General features: G+C 47.1%; 1 protein-coding gene across 2 annotated transcripts in view; it reads right to left on the reverse strand.

Annotated features, from left to right (window-relative positions):
* Positions 1 to 16,407, reverse strand: part of Rcd6 (Reduction in Cnn dots 6) — a 95,895-nt gene that overhangs the window by 8,420 nt on the left and 71,068 nt on the right. For both annotated transcript variants that reach the window (XM_084602271.1, XM_084602270.1), the window contains exons 2-3: positions 14,540 to 14,594; positions 5,501 to 5,589 (exon numbers count right to left, since the gene is read on the reverse strand). In XM_084602271.1, coding sequence (XP_084458397.1) covers positions 5,501 to 5,589; positions 14,540 to 14,594 — 144 coding nt within the window. The remainder of the gene's footprint in view (positions 1 to 5,500; positions 5,590 to 14,539; positions 14,595 to 16,407) is intronic.

Genomic DNA, 16,407 nt, shown 5'->3' on the forward strand with positions numbered 1-16,407 from the left:
CCGAACATACTCCGAGAACGAAAGGAAGGAGTAACGAAATTAGGCAGTTACTGAGAACTCAACCACAACGGAGTGTAGGGAGATCAAAATCCACGCAAGAAAAGTTTTTGCCTGATATACAAACTACAACTACACGAACAACAGGACGCACCGCAACTCTATCAACCAGTTTATTCTTCACGAAAGATTACAGATATGTACGCGAAAAAATTGTGTCCGATTTATAGTTTGCGATACGAAGTGCGACTTAGATGCGCCTCGTTATTTAGCTGTGGTCATCTTTACTTGGGCTGGTAAATGTTTACCTTTGTTTAGATTTGGTTATATTTGCTCAACTTACTGGCTTAACTTTGTCTGTATTGCTGTAGCTTTACAGATCTGGTTAAACATATATTTTATTCTCGGAGTTTTCCATCAGCGCAGTCACACACAACGAATGAGCTTAAAGGTAATGTTGATTTTATGCTATATCCACGATGTCACTCCACACACCATCGAGCGATTGCCGTTCCCCTAGTTGCGTGTCAAGTTACCGACATTCTAGCGGAAATTAAGAAGAAATGGACATGGGCAGGACATGTAGTGCGAAGAGGGGATAACCGATGGTCGTTAAGTTTAGCAAATTGTATTCCAAGCAAATGAAAGCGCGACAGAGGGTAGCAGAAAGTTAGGTGGGCGGATGAGGTTAAGAAGTTCGCAGGGGTCAAGTGGATGCAGCTAGCACAGAACCGGGTTAATTGGAGAAATATGGGAGAGGCCTTCGCCCTGCAGTGGGTATAGTCAGGCTGATGATGATGATGATGATGATGCTGAGTTGCGTGTCATATCCTTCGTTTAAAAAACTTAATCTAAATATGTTTCACGCTGGATGACTATCACGTCAGAGGGAGCAACTAGGTTTGCTGAATACTATTGCCTTCAACCCTATAGTACGACTTGCTGCTGCATCTACTGCTGAGTTTGCAGCGTTACGCAGCGTAGTGCTAACAAAAACAATTTTATTTTGCGGTATCTGGCTCGTCATACCACTAGTGCGGAAGCAAGGCCTATTGGACTCCGGAAGCACTAGCGATACCAAATTCCACATCCACACGGCCAGCCTGCCAACAGTGCTGACGCCAGCAGTGTGTGCCATCCCCGAACAGTTGTAAGAGGGAGACGCAGTAGCTTGGCGAATGGACATCCCGAAACATCATGGCTTTTTCGCCAGTGACCCCTAATCGCACAAAAAACACCGCATGAGCAACAGCTGACCGCACCACAGCTTTCCATATTTCCGTAATTTTTAACTGCCTACCTTCATGGCGCGCTATCCTTAATCACCTTATCACAAAAACAGCACCACCAGCAATTCGTGCTAGGACGAATCCTACCTGCGATTTTCTGGCGTTCAGGCTATTTGGCTTTAATTGCACGGTTAAACAAGTAGCTCATCACTGAATTTTATATGCAAAGGTGCCAGTGGATCCGTGCTATTTTTCGCCCTACATATTTGTCCGACAGTCCTTCTGGGAACGAACAATCCTGCCATCGTGCGCTAGTTGGCGCCGCCCCACAACGTCCATGCAAACGGGGCCTCCGTTAGAGCTTTCGCCGCCTTTTCTCTTCGCACGGATCCATTCACTAATCCCCGTCGGCGAGCAGAGGGAACTGCGGCTTCCTGATCTCGAGTCATTTCGCTTTCAGAAGCACGCACAACCATTCTTTTCTCCTCGGTGATGCGCCGTGCGAACCAGCGCATGCAATGGCGATAGGCGTCCGAGAGGGCAGCGATGCGCCGAGCAAAGTCGACCAGCGCGCGAGAAGGGCTCCGCTCGCGTCGCTGACCACGACTCGCACGCGTGCGCGCGCAGAATTTGCAAATGACCCGCTTACACCACGTTGGGTCCGTTTGCGCTGACCTCTCTTTCTCTCTGTACAGCTCACAGCATTCATCGAATGAGCCAGCCTGCCTTCCGCAAGTCCTTTTCCCAAAGCGAGTGGAGATGGGAGACCACAACAACGCGCAGTAGCCGAGAGCACACAAATGAGAGGAGCGTGTGAATTACGACCAGCCGACGGGCAGCCCCAGCGTATTCATGTGGGCGCTCGTAATGAGCGCACGCGCACGCACGCGCTCTTCCGTATTCTTACATGCGCAAATCGCACACTTATTCGCACACTCACACACATGCACTCACACTTGTATTCGCACATATATATGTACTCGCGCACGCACGCAAACACACACACACACACACACACACACACACACACACACACACACACACACACACACACACACACACACACACACACACACACACACACACACACACACACACACACACACACACACACACACACACACACACACACACACACACACACACACACACACACACAAAACTCTTCTGATTTAGGTGCCCTAGTTTGGACCCGGAAGATTTTTCTATCCACATCAGACTACAAGTTTACCACGTCCTGTTTTGACCACCCCTAAACTATTTCAAGCTCTTATAGGGGACGACTTCTAAAAAAAAGCCCACACCACTTCTTCGTTCAGAAAGAAAACTGATTGATTTATAGGAAGGGAAAGGCGCAGTAACTGTCTCGCTTGTTTTCTGTGGACACCTCAACCGCGCCGTAAGGGAAGGGAAGAAGGTGGGAGTGAAAGTAGAAAGAGGAGCCGTAGTGGAGGGCTACGAAGTAATTTCTACCACCTGGGGATTTTCAACGTGCGCTGACATCGCACAGCACACGGACGCCTCTTCGTTTCGCCTCCATCGAAACGCAGCAGCCGAGGTCGGGTTCGAACCCGAGTACTCCGGCACAGTAGTCGGGCGTCTTACCACTGCACCACCCCGGCAGGGCGTTCAGAAAGAAAGGCATTCGTTACGTACGGCATATTGTTTACGTAAAGCAAGAAAGGCATTCGTTCCCTAAACAATATGCCGTACTTACATACTTCAACAGAACTTTTTTTAGAGGATCAAATTATCACCATCACGTCTCTTTATAATTACCGCCTTCACTGCTATCTGCACTTGCAAATCCAACATAACAATTTCTACCCACCCAATCAGGTGCAACACTACATTCTAATATCGTTAACACACGCGCCCCTAAAAAATGGATGCACGCATTCTGCGTTCTCGCTTTCCACCCCACACCCACAGCGAGGTGATGCGCGTCGCGTGACGCGCGCCCGCACGTAGCCCGGCGGATCCGCTCATTTCACGCATCCTCTTCCTTGCGCCACTCCGCGGTGAGCGAGCGGACACGGCGCTCTTCTTCCTTTTCTTTTACTTATGTCTTTGTCGCGTCCTCCTCCCGCGTTCCATTCCTTCTCTGCACTGCAGCAGTAGGGAAATTGGCTCCGGAGTCTCGAGAAACGCGTCTGACGATAGGATTACACGCGCGTCGGTAACTGCGACCCAACGCCTTTTTCTTATTTTATTCGCAAAATTTGCGTTCCGCGCGCGTGTCTGCAGGTATAGTACGTGGTCGCCGCGTCGAGAGCTTTTAGGTATGCGGCCGGTTCGCTTTCGCGCTTACTTCTTTCTTTTACCGTCTGTCGCTTTTTACGATCGTATGGCGTAGAAAGACGCGATTGGGTGTTATTGATCTTATCACAGGCACTCATGGCGTCGCGATTCTAGTGAAATCTCATTTCCGCTGCTGTGAGTAGAGAGAGAGAGAGAGAGAGAGAGAGAAGGGGTAAGTTTCCTTCTTTATCTGCGCGACCCTTTAAATCCCCATCCGTCTCGCGACATTTAGCGAAGTCAGTCTTATATGGCTTTAGCGGTAGACAGCGGCCACTCGATTGCCATCCGATGTGCTAGCCGCAAAGTTCCCTTAACTTATCGATGAACCAAAATACAAACAACGATTAAATACTATGTTATTGTCGAATTTTAGAAATAAAATTTATCTTTGTAATTTTTATGCACGTTCAAAACGGTGTGCAAAGCGTGGTCGAAAACAGTTTCGTGGTCCAAAGTGCATATATGTCTTTATTATTCGATTCTAAACAAGCCCTTTTTTCACGATCGCATTGCCCAAAGTAGAGAGGGGGAGTGCTTAGATCCGAAAATCTGTACCTCCCCCCCCCCCCCCCTCTTTCCCATGTTTTCGTATCAATATCCTGATGAGACGGGCGCGAGAAATAACAATTTATTTGGCAGCTTACGCAAATGCAGTGAGTTTGAAGTTCAAGCAGTGGCAGCCCTCTTCAAACTCATCCCGACTTCCGTATCCGGACGCCAAGCAGTTGATATAAAACAATGCAACGCGGGCCAGCGATGCCTGCAAAACCTGCCAAGATCCGCCGAATGGCCGTCGAGTCCGGGTCCACGTGACAACACACTGATAAAGTAATCGGGGTCGCCTTCGGCCAGCTTTTGGCTTCCTGCGCCGCCAGTTGTCGTGTAGTGTAGGAACGCAACACAAGTGGAGGTCGCGCCCCAGACACCGCGTCACCTCGGATCTGTAAATGCTCCGGTGAGTGAGGAAGAGCGCTGGAAACCTTGTCTACGCTCCCTTTCTCTCAAAACCGGGGGTGGCGGTGCTTATAATTGCGAAGATATGGCAATTCGCTAGCCTACTTCATGCAGGGGCGAAATTCCAACGCCAATGCAACGTCGCACATTGCCCTCACTACACTACTAAAGGCTTGGGAAGACTTTCTCCTGACGCAGTCTTGACTCTGGAAACATCTCCAATTCCAATGCAAGCCGAACTTCATTACTGCTACTATCTATCTATCTACCTATCTGCTACTATCTATCTAGCAAACTATCTATCCCCCCCCCGCACGCACACGCGCGCGCAAACACACACACACACACACACACACACACACACACACACACACACACACACACACACACACACACACACACACACACACACACACACACACACACACACACACACACACACACACACACACACACACACACACACACACACACACACACACTTTAACTCACTCACTCATTCTCATTCTATCATACACAAACAAACACATTGGTGCTGCGTAGAATTTAGCTCCGAGCGCCCCTTCCACGTATGTTAAACCTCTGACGAAGGATTTTTTAAGTGGGCTTGGGCAAAAGTTCCAGTGCTGGCTTCAGCGTCCGATTCTCAGCTATTTCAGGACGTCTGAAGGAGATAGCCCAGAATGGCGGATAAAAGAACATAATGTTTAAAGAAATAGAAGTGAATGTCTCCAAAACATTCACTTCCAAAGCAAAACCAATAAAATGAGTGAAAAAAAAAAGCGTTATCACACCCCAGACGAAAAACGGCAAGCAATGGATCGAATCACAGGCTACACAAGACACATGTATAGCTAACTCTTTCTCTTTGTTATCCAGGTTCTTCGGAAAGAAGCGAGCTTTACAGGTCGCGTGGCGGCAGTTGATACTGCCCCGACGTGCGTCCGATAAATCGCACGCGCTACCGCTGAGACAATGGTTCGCAGTGGCTGCCTGTACGCGGGGTATCGTGCGCTCACCAGGAAGAGACCCGCCAGCAGGAACAGGGAGACCAGGAAGATGGAGAAGTAGCCGGCGGCCAGCACGTACGCCGGAACGGGCAGTTGCACTACGGGCGCCAACATGCGAAGAAAGAGGAGAGACAAGCACTTGGTTAGCACTTTATTATATGAGGCGGGAGTTGAAGTGTCTGCGCACTATGTGCGAACACAGGCCGAATAATGACCCCGTGTCTTTTGATCTATTGCTCCAAGTAAAGATTCCTAAGATATATGTCCAGCTTCTGGGTAGTGTTAAAAAGATGAGTAGCATCCATCAGACTGCGAAGCCCTTGGGAGGAGAGTCCTACCTGCTCTTTAGGAGATAGTGTGGAGTTCACTGTGCAAACACAATGCCAGTGGATATTTATCCGTGCCACTTTCCTACACGGTAATCAGACTGTTGGGGAGCTAGTGGTAACCTTTCGTATTGCTGAAGTTGGTAGCACTTGCGTTAGATATTCTATCGCACATTAGAGTGAGTTTTGTGAGCACTGCCGCATGACATCATCACTGCAACAGTTTTTCTTTCTTGCTCAAATAAACCATCATAGCGCCTGTTCTGTATTCCGCTGTATCGTCGTGGTCTTCTTTTCTTTCCTTTACGTCTTACAAGCAACACCAACTCGCTTAGTTTCCCGGTAATCAAAATGTGCACCCTTTGTCGAAATTATGGAGTCAGGGCTATAATTATCGACCTTGTGTACGGCTCGTTGCGCCTTTTACGGCAAAGGAAAAAAAAAAAAAAAAGCCCCATCGTGCGGCTTCTAAGCAAACCTCTTGGACTCTTAAACTTTTGACGAAGCTTGCACATGCACGCCCATACGTGCGTCAACTGCATCGGATCTATTCAAATATTACCATATCTTTGGCACCACGCTATTCGTCAAAGGACTGGGGGCTTATACAGAAGTGTTCGCTTCAGAATTAATCGAACGCAGAACTTGAAGTTTTGTCAGTGTCTTGCTGACAGTCATTAACGGGTGCGCTGCGGGCAGTTTTTAATTATTCCGCTTAAATGTCGCTCCGTGACTTAATCGCGGACAGCCTATAGTCCACTCATCGTCAATATTTTGCGGAAGGTATGCAACGAGCGTGCGACGGCCACGTCGGCTAAGCATTTTCCTCCGGTTAATCTGCGGAAATCCCTTTTGCGCCTGTCAGCCCATGTAATGCCACGACAACGGTAGCAATACGATTTACCACTACATCATGACGAACGATCGACGCCATTGGTTGGAGAGCCTATTTTGGAGGATACGTATTAGCGCTTCGATTGGAAAGCGCGCGGACATAAAGCAAAGCACTGGCGAGTACCGCAAATTTACAGATACCTAGTCGTGATTAGAAACCCGTTTGCTCATTCAGGCCGCTCATTCCGCTAACGGAGTTTAAAGTTAATCCCTTGGGTGTTTGTTTCCACGTGCCGAAAAGCACTCCTTTCGATCAGAACGTGGCGCTTGAAATGTTTTGCCTGCGTACAATTTGCGTCGTAAGACGTGCGAAGTGTTTGTTGTATACATTATAGTCTCACAGTTTCACATGATTCACATAAAAGTTTCACTACGTAGAAAAAATAAATGTCCCTATTTGTTACGCATTCGCCTATCCTAATAGAAGGCAACATAGTAACTATTTTCATTTCTTCGTTAAAAGTGTATTTTTTCTTAAGTTTTCGCTTTTACTTTTTTTTTCGCTTTCTTCGCCTCGTCATTGCCGCCTACATATCAAATTACCTTCCTTTATTGTGTTTTTTTTTTTAATAAGAAGTCCATGGATTGCGGCTGTGCCCCTTAATGTTATTGCCGTGATCGAACTTCTCTGACCGAGAAATGGAAAAGCGTGTGAAATATCCGACAGCCTATCACACAAAATTTCGACACACCCTGCATCCTGGCCGTTAGATTTATTATGAACAGCCCCTGAGCACAATTGTGACTTTTGTCGCCTCTTTGTACATCTTCGCTTCTTTTTCCGACATTTTCTACCTGTTCTATCTGCCCTCAAGATTTTCCTCCTTTTATCAACCGATCTTCATCCTTAATCTTCCCTCTCTGGCGTGTGGGGTACGTCTCCCTTACGCAAGGAGGCAGATATATAACGCCCTTCCTCCTCGCGTCCACTTTCTGTATACCTCCAAAAGGCACACGACGAGCCGAAATCACGCGATGAAACGCTATCGGCAGCGCTTCCTTCGGTGCACTTCCTCCCGCAGGCGGCCTTCTGCGAGCAGAGTGCGGCACGTGTTTCTGCGGTGGCCCGCGGCCTCAAGAGTGCGCACGCCTCGAAGGGCGACTGCTGACCCTTCCACGAAGCACCCGCGGCGTCAGCTGTGAGCAAGGAGGTTGCACGCAGTGCTGCCCAGGTGGCATCCAAGGCCACTCGCTAGACAGCCAATGCAGCGAGCAGTCAGCTCAGGATGAAACCAGTAATTAGCCAACAATCAGTTCAACGGTTAAATCAAGGAAAGCTCAGGAAGTAGATGGATGTTTCAGTGTGAAGGGATGCAGCCAGCGCAAGGAGCAGACAAAATTGAGGACGACGTTCTCATTTAACAAATATTTAACAGAGTTTTAACAAGACATTTACCATGTCTGAACTCTGCGCGGGTCTGCCTGCGTTGGAAGAAGGCATGGGCAGGAGTGATTTATGTCGTCGGTGCCTGTTTCGGATGTCTTTCTCACACAGCTCGAACGCAAGCAGCCTTGTAGGTCGCCCCAGGAAATGAAATTATGGGGGAATGTTTAAATTTCAAGGGAGGAGGGGAGGAGGAGCTGAGGCTAGAGGAGAAGCGGTAGTCATTCCTGGCGCAAAAAAAAAAAAAAAAAAAATACGGAATGCACTTCAGACTACTTTTTTTGTTGTTGTTGAGAGGTTCATTGCCTACACGACGTACAAATAAAACATTGACTTTAATACAGAAAGCCTAGTCGGTAACGTGTGTGGCTCGCCACCCGAGGGTCGTGGGTTCGATGCCCACCTATAAAGTGAAAATTTTGTCTAATCCTTTGAGACATGAACGCATGCCATGCATGTCACAGTTTAATTACTTTATTTCACACGTGACGTCACTTTTATGCTGAGCGTTGTGAGTGTTTAATTACAGCTAAGGTCTTGTGGCTGAGACGTCACCGGGTTTCTGGACGGCGCCGGGTTGCGTTGTTAATGAGCGATTTAATACCTTTGCAAATTAAGCAGACGCCTTCACAAAAACAGAGGTGTGCGTATGCGGGAATCACCGAGAGACCTTCGTACGAGTGCCGCGATTTAGCCCGGTGACAACCATTTTCCGGCCATTTTGAGAACATTTTGAGGACAAAGGTTGCGCCTAGATCTGGTGCCAGTATGAAGCTTCTTAATTTCAGCCCGCAATAAGGAAGATGTCTCAATGACATAGAGAGCACGCTATGGCAATATCGGACAAGTCTGGCACTAATCTCGCTGTGCACTGCAAAGACTGCGTTGGTTGTAGAGACCAGAAATGTCCGGCTGACCTTCCCAATGTTAAGGTTATGAAAAGGATGAAGGACAAGAGAAACTTATGAAGCATATGCAATTTGTGACTTGGGAGACCAATGTGTCAGTAAGCCATCAGTGGTTTTGTAGAACAAGGAAGTAGAATTTTTGCGCAAACCGGCAGGATGTTAAAGACAAGGAGGAAGTTGGCTGCAGACGTGAAGTGAAGGAAGAAGATGTGCGGTTTCTAGTTAATATAGTTGTCAGTGTAGCGTTGTCCTTGTGTGCGTGTGCGTGTCTCTTACTATTTGTGTTGTTACCTGCTCTGCCGCAATAAGCATTCTCCGCCTGCTAGCTCCATATACCGCGCGTCACGGCGGCCCAGACAGCCGAAAATCCGGCGGTTCGAGAAATATTATTGCGACGTCGCATAACTGAGCCAGTGAAACAGTGTGGAGTCGTTATAGACCTAAATGGCGGAGAAACATCGAATCTCCGTGCTTTTCGCAGAATATCTCAGCGCGTTCTTTCTCGTCGCCGCGAATCACGCGAGCCGCTTCTGACGCTCTCGGCCTTCGCGAGGGTGCACGAAACAGCTGCAGCCTGTATACGCGGAATTATAGCGGAATGCTCCAGTGGGCGCGTGCGCGCCCCATCGCGTCGATCTGTTTTGCGCTCCGGCAGCAACAGGTTCGCCGCGGCGATCCGCAGCGGCCAACATCGTGACGGAGACGCGGGGAAAGCCGCCCGCCGAGTATTACATGCTCGACCTCCTGTGCGTGCGAGGTTCATGTGTCGCCGTATAGAGGCGCAACGGAGCATGCGAGAACTCCTACAATACATAAGCTCGTTTCGAATGGTTTTTTTTTCCCTTTTTTTTTTTCACAATGGGGCCATCTTGAACGAAGTCGTTGCATCTTCGTTTTTTGGACCATCATACCCGTACATGAATGATGTTAAAAACCGCCTAAGCTTAATTAGCTCGGTTTAAATTCAATGAGGACAGACTCCCGTCCGGGTGGGCATCACAAAAGCAGGTCTGTGAGAAAGTATACCGAACAGATGCTTATCGGAAGTCGTGATAGTCAGTCACCAGTAAGACGGGAGGTTTAAAATTTAATACATGTGCACAGCACACATTTTTCCAAGACCGTAATCGGCGCAAAAGCCAAACGCTCGAAGCCGCTCGAAGAACGGTACGGACGACCTGTTAGGCGTTGTGCTCGGCACAACGGCAGATTAGGCGAATCGACGAGCGAGCCGGAAATATGGTGCCCTCGCTCAACTGTGCACGCTTCCCGGAATTGTGCACTTAGCTCTTTATTTTGACGTCCGAAAATGAAAAACAAGCTAAATGGAAGATGAAAATAAATCTGGATGCACCTTATTTACCACTGGACAGAAAATATCTTGTGTACGGTTCTTAAAACGCCTATATTGGTAATGGATGTCTTGGGTTAGAAAAGAAATTCGTGTACAAGAAGCTGTTAGATGCTTGTCTACATGATATATCCTAGCCGAGAAGGCCGGAAGCAACGTCAGGAAGGATTTTTAACTTCCTGAGTTACACAATTCGTTTACAGGTCTGCTTCAGCAAGTTGTCTTCAAGACGGCCTACCAGGAGCCTAAGGGGCTTCTTCGTAACACGTTGAAAGCTTAGAGCTACTACGTGGCCGCAATGCAGCTGCAGTGCAACATTTAAGCTTTCAAAGGAAAACAATCAAGACAGCTGCATAGCCATACGAAGTATGACCGAAGAAAATCTGCCCAACCCGCCATGAAGGCGTTCTCACATAATCTTCAGACATTCTAAGTCTACAAATGTTTGCAAAATGTCTTAGCGAGACATCCAATAAATGTCCTTCAAAATGAGGCTTTTTTTTTTTTTCTTGCAGAACACCACCCTGCATTGAACGGCTAAGGGCGTGTTGCCATGATATATCTATGACATCTCTACTAGCCAGGATTCATGACGTAATAGACGTTACCTTATCCTATCAAGGGATTATGGCGTATCCTTAAGGTATTTTTAGAGGGTCAAAATTTTTTATACAAACTAAACTTGCCTCAGATTTATTTTTAGCCATATGACTGTATTGAGGGCTATAGCGGATACAAGGTAAAAGTTTCTTTAAAAATTGCAGCGCGCGTACAAGGCCGCAGGTGTCAGCCTGATAAGCGGCTTCACACCGTAACATATATATAGCAGCAGCGAGCGCGCAGCGTAGATCGCTCCACATCGACGCTTTGAGGCCGAATTGCGAGAGAAGTGCCTGTGCGTATTGAATACCGACGCGGCAGCTACCAGCGAGTCTGCGGTCAAGAGAAATTAACAACAACCCGCTGCGCACCTTTGTGGGCCTCAGGTGATGCCAGCCGAGTGAAGAAACCTCTGGGTTGAGCGATCTACGTCACATGCGCGCTGGTCTTTTATGGTGTGAATACGCCGATCAGGGTGACATCTTTGGGACTTGTAACGTGCGCTACAATTTTTAAGGATCTTTTTTTTTTTTTTCAAGAACGCGAAAGATGAAGAACGCGCAAAAGCAATACACATAGTGCAAGGGCACCCTTACGATGGTTCAATGGTTTGGAGGTATTTGTAAAAAAACGCGTACCCCACGTACAGGAAAGTTGCAATGTATATTGTGTAAGTTTTCATGGTTGTTATGGCATGCTCCGGCATAGTCAATCTTGTCGGGCTTCATTGATCAGTCCGGCTTGAATTCAGAAGTGGAAATGCTCTGTCCGGTACCAGTTCCATGAAGGACGGGTTCGTCCGGTTTGAGTTCAGTACCTGACATGGCTAGTCGGACTGGTCCGTCCGGTTTGAAATCCATACCGAACCGCACGTCCGGACTGAGATGCATACCGCACAAGGTCTGTCCTCTAACCTGCATATCTGAAATTGTATGTCCGGTATTAGCTCTATACCGGACAAGTCCGTCCGGTTGAAGATCCGTATCGGACATGGCCTGTCCAGTATAAGCTTCATACGGGTCTGGTATGTCCTGTTCGAGTGTTATATCGATCCGGTAAAACCTAATTAAAGGTTACACAGGATGGGTCACAGTAGTATACCACTTCTTCACAACAGTATTATCCCGGACATTACAGGTTCGGACAGGTTTTGCCGCGATACGGCATTCTTCAACAGGGTGATGTAGATACATAACGAGCATATTTTTAGTTTGTTTCCATCAAAAATGTATAGGTAAGATTTACATATAAAAGATGATGTCATGGACGTAGACGATCGGGAAGTATGATCGGGTCTCGATCGGGACATCGCTGGGAGGTGTGGGATTTACTGTGTAACGCATTTTCTCGACATCTTCGCTTGACCCACTTTAAGAGGCAAAATGAGAACGCCTGTAAATCATTTTGATAAGCCCTAAATATCCTAGCTTCCTTTATATTTTCCAAGTCCGCTAAATGTTCTATGTTGAGTGCTAGTGTGCTTGCATACATGACCCTGTTGCGGTTTTTATTAAACATTACATAGTAAGCAGTACATCCTGAATATTGGCCATTTCATACGACTATAAGAAGGCATGTTCATCTTCACTAGACTCTGTATAGCCACCTATACTGGGGACGATAACCTTTCGCGGCAATGCATCGAAAGATAAAGAGCCAACAGACACCAGTTCTCTGCGCAGGTTATCATCCCTCCATAAACTTCGCGGATCGTGCTCTGGAATATTATGTTATTTTATATTTATATTATTTTATATCAAGCTTATAGTGCAATATTAGCCAGTACAGAATTAGTAAGGTCATTTTACCGTTAGAGAAGCACGTCATGTGCATGTCGATGGCTGCGCCGCCTGTCGGGAATACCTCGAAGCTACGTGGCAGCACCTGCTGCGTCTCCCCGTCGATTTCTGTAAGCTTAATATGTTGATTAGTCACAAATTTACGTTCCCATAGGCTTGTAGAGGTGTAAACGACTAAATTTCGTCGCAGTGGGAGGCCCGGAAACATCAAATTTAACGTAGAGCCAGAATCAAATCTGAAACCGTAATTGAAGTCAGAAATGGCCGAATTACTAGGTGTAGATAGAAAGTAGTAGTAGTAATAATAATAATAATAACAATAATAATAATGCCTTTTTTGCGATGATATGAGGAAAGCCCCGCCCCCGTAGCCTTGGCTGCATAGTATTGTCCCCAAATATAGTGAACGGGTTGGCTTTAGTGGAAAAGGCTTAGGTACACCTTCTTCTAATTTAGTTGAGACGTCTAAAAAACGCCTTGTTTATTTCGGTGACATGCTTCAAAGCCACAGATGTGCTCAATGGAAAAGGCCTTCGGTTTGGTTTGGTTTGGTTTGTGGGGTTTAACGTCCCAAAGCAACTCAGGCTATGAGAGACGCCGCAGTGGAGGACTCCGGAAATTTCGACCACCTGGGGTTCTTTAACGTGCACTGACATCGCACAGCACACGGACGCCTTGCTTTTCGCCTCCATCGAAAAGCGGCCGCCGAGGCCGGGATTCGATCCCGCATCCTTGGGAACAGTAGCCGAGCGCCGTAACCACTGCGCCACCCCGGCGGGGTGAAAAGGCCTTCGTAGACGCGTTGAATCCGTCTTTGAAATTTCTGCAAGATACCTCTCAAGACGTCTTGTAGCTGAAGAAAGTGGGCGCGGTGCCCGGGCTGGAAGATAGGTACAATATGCATCAGTTTATAAACGTCTTGAATATCTTGTCAAGGGATCTTTTAACGTTTAGGAGTAGTCTCAGGGCCAACTGAGACATCTATCAGACTTAATCTTGGCGTGACGCCGCACAGCAGTCCAGTATAAGGGTTGTTCATGAGTGGAGTTTAAGCATTTTAAATAGTTCTGGAATGGCACATGACGACAGTATGAAAAACACTACCTCGTTTATGGGGTTCTGCTGAAGTTATCGCCGCCCTGGGAGAGTTCTTTATGAACCTTGAGTCATCCGATTTGGGACACGCAGTCTCGCACTCGAGATATTAACTTCGATACCTGAGATTAGCGGTAGAACGCCACATCGCCGGTGCCGTACAGGAGTGTATACCTTCCCGCGGCACGCGTTAGAGCGGACTTAGGCAGCGACAATGATCAGCCTGCGCCGCAGGGTGCTCCCGAATACGACTGAAACGAGAAACAAGCCCACACGATTGATAATGGGCGCATCCTCTCTGCCTCCTCCCGCAAACGGCGCGTGGAGAGAACGCCCTCTTTGAGAGCGCATAAATACGCATAAGCGTCATCGTCCCACGACCCACAAACGAAGGGCGCGTATCCTAAAGGTGATTGCGTACGTGATGGACGGAACGCCATAGTGTAGCTACTGTGCCCTTATAGCGCTGGCTCATCAGAATACTGATCATCCACCGCACTATTTCCCCACTGTTTTTTTGCTTTGGTGGTTTTTTTAGCTATGACAACACAGTTCTGTTTCAACTGTTACGACGCAAGATGCGCGCATTGTAGCTTTCTGCTTTGTGCGGAAAAATGGTGACTTTCATGCGCGTGCGCTGGAGACAAAGAAAAAAGTGAACAAATAACATAAAGAGAAATTCCAAGCTCACCATTGTTTTCTATGATCCACCACAGTTCCATTATGAAAGCACCCAGGTAGACAATCTGGAAAACAAGAGGCCACAATAAAATATATGACACGTACCTTATTACACAAACAAAAAAAATATATCCTTGCATTCAACGCAATCGAGTGCATGGAAGCAATTCGTGAAAAAAAAAAAAAGAATCACCAATCTTTGCTATTGAAAAGAACCGAAAGCATAATCTTGTGGTTTTCTCAGCACCAAATAAACTGTCAAAAATATGTAGCATTGTTAAGAACAAAGCAGCGAAAAAAGTCCGGGAAAGAAACACGTGTCGGGTGAAGAATGACTTTTCCTATGTTCCATGTAAAGTAGGAGTGATATAGAAGATTCCGTTATCTTGTGATAAAGTGTATGTGGGTCAAACAGGCAGGTGTATCAATGTTCGGTTACGAGAGCACGAGAGATCATTAGAGATTGGTAGAGGATCTAATCTGGTTGTACACTGTAAGGGGTGTGATGGCTGTCATCCTTCTCTAACACAGACAGTTATTTTGGATGCCCATCCGGCACAGATTAACCGGGAAATCATTGAGGCCAGGGATATCATGCGATTGGGTGAAAAATGTGTTAGTGAACCGTCAATCGCTTTAACAGATAATGAGGTTGGGTTTCTTGAACGTGGTGTGTGTGTGGGGGGGGGGGGGGGGGGGTCATCATGATTTGGTTTTTTGTTTAATGTGTGGTTTAGTGCTGCTTGGCTGGGTTATTTATACTGTGTTTTTTCAATAAACTTCAGTTGCGAGTCAGCGTCCGTCCTGTTTGTTCTTCACCTCCGTCCACGTCTGTAGCGCTGCTTTTTTTCATCATGTCACCGTACCAACTCGCCCAGATGTCTCTTCTATTACAGCATAATCTTAGTGTGCCCATGGACGTGAAGAAACTCTCTCCTCTTCCTCTCTCTCTCTCTCTCTCTCTCTCTCTCTCTCTCTCTCTCTCATATATATATATAAGCTTGTACTAGAGGCGAGATCATAAAGAACCCAAGAAGTGCGTAGAATCTGACTAGATCCTCTTATCCATGCATGTTCTGTATGCTAATGCACAATATCGGGGATGGGGTGCATTCGACTCCTGCGACGAAACCTCCCAAATCGAATCCCGGCCATTGTGATGAAGGCGAAATACGTCAAACTCCTCACATGCCAGCCACTACTACAGTGAACGTCAGAGGCTCTGACGCCGAGTAGTAACGTAGAAAGGAGGTTTCACGCCTTCTTTCAACTCTCAGATCTGGAATCCAGATGGTGACAGTAGAGTGACTATTATCTATTAGGTGTGAATTACTTGTGAACGCTATTATTTAAGCGGCGCAACGGTGGATCAATTAGCCGCAGAACCCGCAAGGCTAATCCCACCTGCAGTCAGCAACAACCTCAACCTCATGTCATCATCACTTTTAAGCTTCTTTATTTATAGGGCCTTAGATAAGTTAAGACTGCTTGGAGTTCTTTAGCGGGCACTGAAATCGCGCAGTACACGGGCGCATTTTGCATTTCTTCTACATCGAAACTCGATAGCGCCCATGTTTCGACAGAGGCTGGTTTGGTGAGCTGTGAAAAAAGAAAATTGGGTTAGAAGAAATTAAAGCCGCACTGACTGCCTCATTTCTCGGTGGGCACCACATCAGCGCTGTGAGGAGGTAGGAGCGCACGGACGATAGAGAGGAAATGAGTCGTAGAAGACGGCTCTAGAATGATTGAGATAACTTATAAAGACCTTTAACATGCGCTTGCATTGAAAGCTGCACAGCACACGGCAGCCAGCTATTACGAACGAATAGGAAGGCACAGCATATCTCAATATGGTTAAACACCTCAACACCGAGAAAC

This window comes from Amblyomma maculatum, chromosome 4, assembly GCF_055883805.1.
Source record: "Amblyomma maculatum isolate TAMU_Amacu chromosome 4, ASM5588380v1, whole genome shotgun sequence".
NCBI lineage: Eukaryota > Metazoa > Arthropoda > Arachnida > Ixodida > Ixodidae > Amblyomma > Amblyomma maculatum.